At 29.5% G+C, this 9,260-nt stretch overlaps 1 protein-coding gene across 1 annotated transcript; it reads left to right on the top strand.

The window, feature by feature from the left end:
* Positions 1-361: 361 nt before the first annotated feature.
* Positions 362-7,638, top strand: LOC114319613 (gibberellin 2-beta-dioxygenase 2). Its single transcript, XM_028266640.2, has 3 exons — positions 362-871; positions 4,356-4,749; positions 7,067-7,638. Exons 1-3 carry the CDS (start codon positions 492-494, stop codon positions 7,325-7,327), a joined length of 1,035 nt encoding a protein of 344 aa, XP_028122441.2. The 5' UTR covers positions 362-491; the 3' UTR covers positions 7,328-7,638.
* The last annotated feature ends 1,622 nt before the right edge of the window (positions 7,639-9,260 follow it).

The raw sequence follows: 9,260 nt of genomic DNA, 5'->3' as shown, positions 1-9,260 counted from the left end.
ATAAAAGGTCAAACTGAGAAAGTGAGAAAGTGACCAAATATGAAGGGGCAAAGTGTAATGTGTCATTCTCTCTCTCTCTCATTTATTCTTCAATCATCAATCAATCATTTTATGTATATATTATTGAGTTTAAAAAGTAAATTTAGAAAGTCAATTTTTAAATTATGTATATTTAAAATAATGCTTTATTTATGTAGAGGAAATTATAATTAAGGGGAATTTTCAAAAAAAAAATTATATAATCATGAAAAAATTTATAATTTTAATTATTAATATTTACAAATTTTATCACTAATTTATATTAAAAAAAAAATTCTTTGTAAACACCACTTATATGATATTTTCCCATTTATTTGTCCCCAATCTTTTCCATATATATAGATTCTCTCTCTATCCCTCTCAAAATATACCATTTTCTCCATATCCTGCATAGTTTAAATCTCCTCTTTTTTCTCTTGCTCTCTCTTACTCCAAGCCCATAGAAAAACACTATGGTGGTGGCCACTCCAACCCCAATTAGAAGTGAAAAGATCAGAGAAGTTGAGCTTCCAATCATAGACCTCTCAGCAGAGAGATCAGAGGTGTCAAAGCTCATTGTAAAAGCTTGTGAAGAGCTTGGTTTTTTCAAGGTCATCAACCATGGTGTCCCTGAGGATGTTATTGCAAGGATGGAAGAAGAAAGCTTCCTGTTCTTCTCCAAATCAGGCTCCGAAAAACAACGGGCCGGGCCAGCTAATCCCTATGGTTACGGAAGTAAGAACATAGGCTTCAATGGTGATACTGGAGAGGTTGAATATCTTATTCTCAACACCAACTTTCTCTCCATTTCTCAAAGATCCAAAGCTATCTCCAATGACCCAATTAAATTCAGGTACTAGCATTATTCATATATATTTATATATAGCTATGTGTCTGCATGAAAAGTCCAGACCCTATTAAGCAATACAAATCGAGAATCGAATGTTGCGGACGTGAATTTTTCAAAATGATGAGTCGCAAAAAAAATTTATAATAGCCGAACCAACTCTATCGGCTTTCAACCAATTGTATTGATTGTGAATCAAATCTAAAACTAATTGATACGCATGTAATTTTTATTCTAACTTGTATAATAAAAAGTGAAGCCCAATACATATCGACCGATATGTTGCTTATCAACTGAAGATGAAGGCTTGTATATAGTCTTGTTCTGGATTTTCATCTATGTTCAGTGGATAGCTCATGTTACCGCACAAGGTGACTTGTTAATAAATATAAAAGTAATTGAAGTCATCATAAGGGTAATGCTAAGCAAAAGCTAATCCAAGGCTGATTGTACAATATACAATAAAATACTATAGTGTTTGTAGTGTTTTATTGTATGTTGTACAATCATTCTTGGATTAATTTCATGAAACTTTTCATGATATTCTTTTCATGATACGTAGCATTACTCATAATAAATATAACAGTAATTGAAGCCATCACTCCCAAATGGTACTCTACTATTTTATTGATCCCTTCTTTTATTTTTGTGCCCTTAATCTTCATGTTGTATTTCAAATAAACTTCCAATACTCATATTCATTACTAATATATCAATTAATAAATGATCCTCTCATGAATACAGATGCATAGTCCGATACTATAATTTAAAATCATGATCTTGATTTTCTTGGTACAATTCCAATTCTTACGTTATGTTTGGTTGGGAGATTTTGGAAGAAAATTAGAAAAGAAAAGGAAAAGGAAAAAAAAAATGAAAGTAAAATGAGAATAAAACATACTTATATTTCGCTTAGTTTCACATATTTTTTTCTTTTTCCTTTTTAAATGTCTCTCCAAATCCCTTACCAAACACAGGCTTAGACTGCATCACATAACAAGAGAATCCAGTGGATCCTCATGCCTCTTGGATGAGTGATTTGCTATTCTCTCTCTCTATCAACTGGAAAATGGTAGTACTAAATATATATATATATATATATATAGAGAGAGAGAGAGAGAGAGAGATAGATAGATGTACCTAGTTCTTGCATGTATCGTGCCAGCTGTAGGAGATCCCTTTTCCTGTCTCGACCATGTTGGAAAATTTGTAGGATTTTACGGCATGGTAATGTTTCATTGCCAAAGAAATCAATTCAAACTGAAATATATGCCATGCATAAATATTTATGTATATAACTTTTTTTAATATATAAAAGTGAACCCATTGATTTGTGTTCATCAATATAAAAAAATAAAAATAAAAAATTAATAAATATTAAGTGAACGTAGTATTTTCCTTTGAAAAAAAAACAATCTCTAGTACCATAAGAAAAAAAAATTTGGATTTGTTGAAGTTGAAGTTGAAAATCTTATAATTATTGAATTAATTTGTACTCATGTTAATGATTTGAATTATTCATCCCATGTAATAAGTTGTGAAGTACATGTATGTAAAAAATTAGATTGATCAAACATAAGTGATTACATGATCCAATCACATATATATATATATATATATATATATATATTATAATACATAGATGGTCTATTTTTAAAAATATTTAAATCCTACAAATAAAAACGATTTGAAAGTATGTTAATCAATGTTGGATTAACTTATGTTTTGCCTGAATGATTTTCTTAATTAGTTATATGAAATAAAAAGTTTAGATCACTAAAATAAGTCCAAGTTTCGATGATGAGTCAACTTCACCATAAAGATGAGATATACAACTTTATCAAATTTGGACTTATTCAAAATATTTTATGTACCTTTAAAAAAATTATAAAATAAAATAAAATCAATAGAATTCTACACACACTTGTCTAGATGGACCATTGAAAACAGTCAATTGAGTCACATGGGCCGTATAATTAACCAACAAGGTTGGTTTGTTTTGGTAGAAGATGATGTTGCACAACAGGTCATAGACACAGGTTGGAAATCCTCTACTCCATGAAAGTTGTATGTCTCATTGCTCTCATCACACCTACATATGATTTTAATTTAATTTAATTTAATTTGAATTCAAAATCATATTTTGTGATGATAAATAAATAAGATAAAATGATTATGCACGTGGGACAGTGAATATATAAAATAACATGATATGTACATTTTTTTTGAGATAGATTATCAGGTCATACTGTCATTTTTATTGAAAGGAGTAATGTTATGGACTTAGAGCTCGTGTATGAAAAAAATATTTAAAAAGACAATTGTTGTTCGCGTTTATCATATGTAGGGGCAATTATACCACCCCAAAAAAAAAAGAAAAAAAAAAAAACACCTCAGGATTTAAGCTTTCTAACAAAATAATTCTTAAATTTTTAATTTTGTCAATTTAAACATTAATCTTTTAATTTATTTTTAATATAAACTATTTGCCTATTTTTGTTTAGTAAAACTGAAGAAAAAAGTATTTTAGTTATTAAACTCAACATAAATATATATAAAATGTCTAAAATATCATTTTTTTGTTAAGTTTAATGACGAAAATACCCATTGTCTCATCGATTTTACTTAATGAAAATAGACAAATGGTTTAGATTGAAAATAAATCAAAAGTTTAAAATTTAAATTGATAAAATTAAAAATTAATCTTATTAAAAGAGTCAAGCCTTAGGGGTTTTTTATATTTTATATTTTATATTTTTATTTTTATAATTCCCCCTTATATGTATGGATGTCACTACATAAACTGAATGTAAATTACATAAAATTTTTAATTAAATTCCTATGTATACCATTATTGAAATAAGGAATTATTAATTGTTCTTAGGGCATTGCCCTGTGTGGCTGTGCCGCATGGGCCATAAATTTATACGAGCCCGCATGAATACTTCATGGGCTCAAATGAATTTATGGCTAGGCTTATTTAGAAATTGATTATTTTAGTTAATTTTTTATAAAAGATATTTTTTAAAAATGTAAAAGTGATGTAATAATTTATAATAACTTTGTAATATCTTATTTCGTTTGATATATAAAATTAGTAGATAACGGCACATATTTTAAATTTATGTTTATTAAGATCAATCTAAAAGTCCCTATGTGAGATTGATTATCAATTATTAAAAATAAATAAAATCACCAATCCACAAAAAAGTAAATTAAAAAAAAAAAAAAATCAGTGTTGGGAAGGCAGTTAGAAATGTGGGTTTTTGTTTGGGAAAAAACAATTTAATGTAAATTTAGAAAATAAATTACTCATCAATAATAAATTTTATAAGCATTAACAATTAAAATTTTTAACTCTTTCATGTATCTATAAAACAAATTACAAAGATGGAGATCAAAAATTTTGTTTTAAAAAAATAATAAATATTAATAATTAAAATTATAAATTTTCTCATCAAATAATGGAGTAATTTTTTTGTGATGACAGTTGTGCAGTGAGGGATTACGTGGAAGCGGTTAGAATTGTGGCATGTGAGATATTGGAGCTGATGGCAGAGGGATTGTGGGTCCCAGACGCATCAGTGTTTAGTAAGCTAATCAGGGACGTTGATGAGGACGACTCCCTTTTCAGGCTCAATCACTATCCTCCTCTCCTCCTCACGGACAGCTTTCAAGATAGTGACACGTCACCCTCCTCATTTCATCATCACCTTCATAATCATAAGATTGGATTTGGAGAACATTCTGACCCTCAGATCTTGACCATCTTAAGATCCAACGATGTCAGTGGGCTCCAAATCTCTCCACAACAAGGTCTGTGGCTCCCAGTTTCTCCTTACCCCACTACTGCCTTCTGTGTTAATGTGGGTGATTTGTTGCAGGTCAGAATACCCCTCTCTCTCTCTACTTCAAAATAAATTTTTAATTTTATCTGTTTAAATTTTAATTTTTGTATTTGCTTCTTATTTTAATTTTTTATTAAATAAAATCTTCAAAAAAATATATTTTAATCAGCAAAATTAATAAATAAATAAATAAATAAAGTATTTTAGATATTTTTTGTACACTTACAATTTAGTTTAATAATTAAAAAAAAATTATCAAAATTAACAACCCAAATTTTTTTTTTAAATACGAAAAGAAATTGTGTAACTGAAATGAAATGATATGAATTTGAAGTCAGGAATCACCACAAAACTGTAGAGAGGGAGAACTGAAAAGCACTTTTAGATGGGACCTATATATGTGAGTCCCATCCATCCAATGAGTTTTATGTTTAGATTGATAGCTGTGTCCAGCATGGAGTATCGAGAAACACTCATCTGCTTTTTCTGTTTTATTTATTAAAGAGTAGTGATTGGGAGTTCTTTAAACTCAATTTTAATGACCTGAAAAATTAAAAAAAAAAAATTAAAATATCTTATCAAAGTAAGATCATCTCCATTAAAGTTTCCTAAAACACTTTTACTAGGATTTTCAATCATTTTTAAAAATTAAAATCATATTGCTCTACATGGGCTGAAAATATAAAAAAAGCCTATCTCAATTTGACATACTGTTTGGGTTTAATAGTTTATTTTGAAATTGATTTTGAGATTTAAATTTTTTATATTTTAAGAGTCGTTGAGTAGTAGATTTATATAAAAAATAGTAATAATTGAATATCGATAGTTACATATTTTAATTAAATTTTTATTACAAAAAATAGATAGGTATTTTTGAAATTATATTTGTCATTTATTTCTTTAAAACATATATGATTCAAACATATGACTATTTATGTTCAATTATCTTAATTTTTTATATAAATACTTTGCCTAATGAATTCTAAAAAATGAACGATTAGATCACCGAAATTGGTCCCATATTAGTCCTACCACCAAACTCAAACGACTATCTAAAATTGAGATGACTAATTTGAGATAAATCAAACTTTAAAAAAGTATTTTAAAATTAATTTAAAAAATTTACTATTTAAAGTTAAATAATTTATTACTCAATTTATATATTGTATTAATAGGATAAAAATAATTTTAAATCTAATTATTATGTGAGTTAGACTTACGTAAATCTATATAAATCTAGATAACAAATTGTATAATCTATATAGTTATGCAATATCAACCTTTATTTTTTTTAGGAAAAATTATTCAAATAGCCCCTGTAATTTATACGATGTGTCAATTTGGCCCTTATAGTTTCAATTTGCTCGATTTTGTCCCTTAATTTAACAGATTGTGTCATTATAGTCCAATAAATAACGGTTGTTACGATTTAACGAAAAGTCAAACAATGAGTCAATTTAGTCCCTGTATTTTTTACAATGTGTCAATTTAGTCCCTGTCAAAATCGAAAAAATTTGAAACTACAGAAACCAAGTTAACATATAGTGTAAAGTACAATGACCAAATTGACATATTGTTTGACATTCCGTTAAATAAACTTAACAACCATTATTTATTGGACTAAAATGTCACAATTCATTAAATTAAGGGACAAAATCGAGCAAATTGAAACTATAGAAACCAAATTGACACATCGTGTAAACTACAGGGAGCTATTTGTATAATTTAACCTTTTTTTTAATAAATATAAATTATGTATTATTAGTTTTCTGAAAGATTTTAATAAATATAATTTTGTACATTAGATTTTTTTGCTTAAATCAAAATAGAAAGATTTTTTTGAAGGAAAATTCAACTCCTAATCTCAAATAAGTTAAAGATGCACCCACACAATTAAAATAACACACATATATAAACATATATATATATATATATATTAGAATGTGACAAACATATTTTTATCATTCAATATGCGAGCTATATGTGCGGATTTGGAATTTTTTTATGGAAAATGTTTGAGGGCCACAATTTTTGTGGCTCAAATGGCTCAAAATTGCTAAAACGACGTCGTTTTGGCAATTTTGAAGTTGTTTTGTACTCAAAACGACGTCGTTTTAGCAATTTTGAGCCATTTGAGCCACAAAAGTTGTGGCCCTCAATCATTGCTGTTTTTTTATTTTGTTTTTGACAAGCTTGAAAATATAAATGTATGCATGATTTTGTGTCGAGCCAAACTTCAAAAAATATTTCATATGCTTTATGTAGTTTGAACTCAATTTGGTTCGTGTACCCGCCTTTAATTCTAACATTGTATCCTTAATTATCAATGTGAATTTCTACATCATCGTTTCAGGCCATGACAAATGGGAGGTTTGTGAGTGTGAAACATAGAGCCCTAGCCAGCTCGTACAAGTCAAGAATGTCAATGGCCTATTTTGGTGCACCAAAACTCCATGCAAGGATCACCACGCCGCCAGAGTTGGTCACCCAGTTCAGACCATGTCTCTATAGACCCTTCACATGGGCCGAGTACAAGGAGACTACATATTCTCTCCGGCTCAGCGATAGTCGTCTCAACCTTTTCAAAGTGCAAGAGGGTGATGAAATTGTCTGATAAAATGAGAATATGTAGCACCAAATTAGTTTGAAAGTGGCCAAAGAACATCTGTCTCCAAAATTCTCGTCTTTTTTATTCTATTCAATGCACCTACAATTGCACAATAAGATGAGAATTTTAAAATGTAAGAATATTATAGCACGATTTTGCAGTTAAGAACGTGTTGAGATAGAGAGAGGAATTTTATTAAGTACCTATGATCACGTGCCCTTAAAAGATAAATATTAGGGTTGTTTTTGTCACCCCAAGAGGGGAATTTTGCTATTTGAAGAAATTAAAGTTCCATGGTTTTTGCTAGAGTAATTTAATCATTGATGCAAAATTTTGTAGCTCTCCATGACAATTTTAAAAACAGGTATATGGGTACAATGTTGAATGCCGTAATAGACATAATTAAAGCCAAACCTAATACCAATTAATTTTCGAAGAGATATGGTGAAACTCTATTCGACACAAATTCTTTCTCTCCAATTGTTTTGCTTGTGTTGGTATATTTCAGTATTAAAATTAATTAATATCATCTACAATTAGCTTGTCTTTCATATTGTCTTCAATGAATGAATTGCACAAATAGCTTGCATCTCAGGTTTTTGGTCGACAAGACCAAGTTGCAAGTTCTTGAATTAGATGAACCCATAAGTTAAATCCATTCCACCGTTTGAAACAGACAATAAAAGTATGGTGAGGTATGGATGAAGTGGCTTTTTTCATTTTACAACTCATTTTGAAAATTAAAAAGAAGAATATCGTACAATGTAGGGTTAGGACACCATTACTGATATCAAGGGCATCTGTTTCGCGCAATAATAGCACCACATGGGCCAAGTACAAGAAAGCGACAAATTCTTTACTACGTAAGCCTACTTGTTTGGACCAATTTTGTAGTACCAAGCTTGCTTGAAAGAAATAAGATTAAAAAGGAAAATGTTTGTTTCCTTATTCTTCTCAATTTATGGTGGACAAAACCGAGATCTTGAATGAAATTAAATATCAATTACGGTTGTGCAGAAAACTCATCCATGCTTCTCGATTTATGCCCACCAACTTTGTCACCAAATCCCCAATCGATCTGGTTAAGTATGTTTCAAGTGACACCTTTCATTGTACAATGCATTTTGAAACTTAAAACGAACATTATTGCATAATGTAGGACTAGAACACAGCTACTGATATCAACAGTTCCGTTACTTGTAACGAACACCACCACGTGGGACGAGTACAAGAAAGCAACATCTTCTTTACAGCTTAGGTACAGCTCGCTTGAAAGATAAAAGGTTAAATGTGTTCATTTTTATTTTATTTTTTATTTTTCTCATTTTATGGTGGACAAGCCGAGCTCTTGAACGAGGTTAAATCATTCAGCGATGTGCAAAAACACCCGCCCAAATTGCTTCACCGGGGCCTACCAACAACATGTTGCTTTGGTGTCATTTTTTTGGAAAGCAAGTATTACTTGCATTCATGCATACATATCTGTAGGTGTGGTAATTATTGACACGATATGATAACAAGACTTGAATTGTGCATGAAATTAGAGGGTTAGAATTGAGCATTTTTTGTCACGAAGTTGTATATGATATGACTTGTGAACTAGTATAATAAATAGGTCGTGTTCGAGTTGAACTTGTGAAACTCAAAATTGACACGTCTAACTCGTTCATCTCGAGGTGTAATCCGTTAACATGGATACGACCCATGACTAGAAAATGACTTGTTTACGACTCATGAACTACATATACACATTTTATAATTATAAATATAATTTGATCAAACGTCATCACAGCCATTCATGTAATTTGAAAACTAATCTCAAACATTCATTTACTAATATATAAAAAGATGAAGTTGTTTTATTATTATTATTATTATTATTAGTTAACCCTAACGGGTCGACCTGACGGTAAGGTCTTGGGTTTTGAGGTTGTGCTCT

This window comes from Camellia sinensis, chromosome 7 (genome assembly GCF_055761805.1).
Source record: "Camellia sinensis isolate YWXY chromosome 7, ASM5576180v1, whole genome shotgun sequence".
Taxonomy (NCBI): Eukaryota; Viridiplantae; Streptophyta; class Magnoliopsida; order Ericales; family Theaceae; genus Camellia; species Camellia sinensis.
This window is presented reverse-complemented; position numbering and strand designations above follow the sequence as displayed.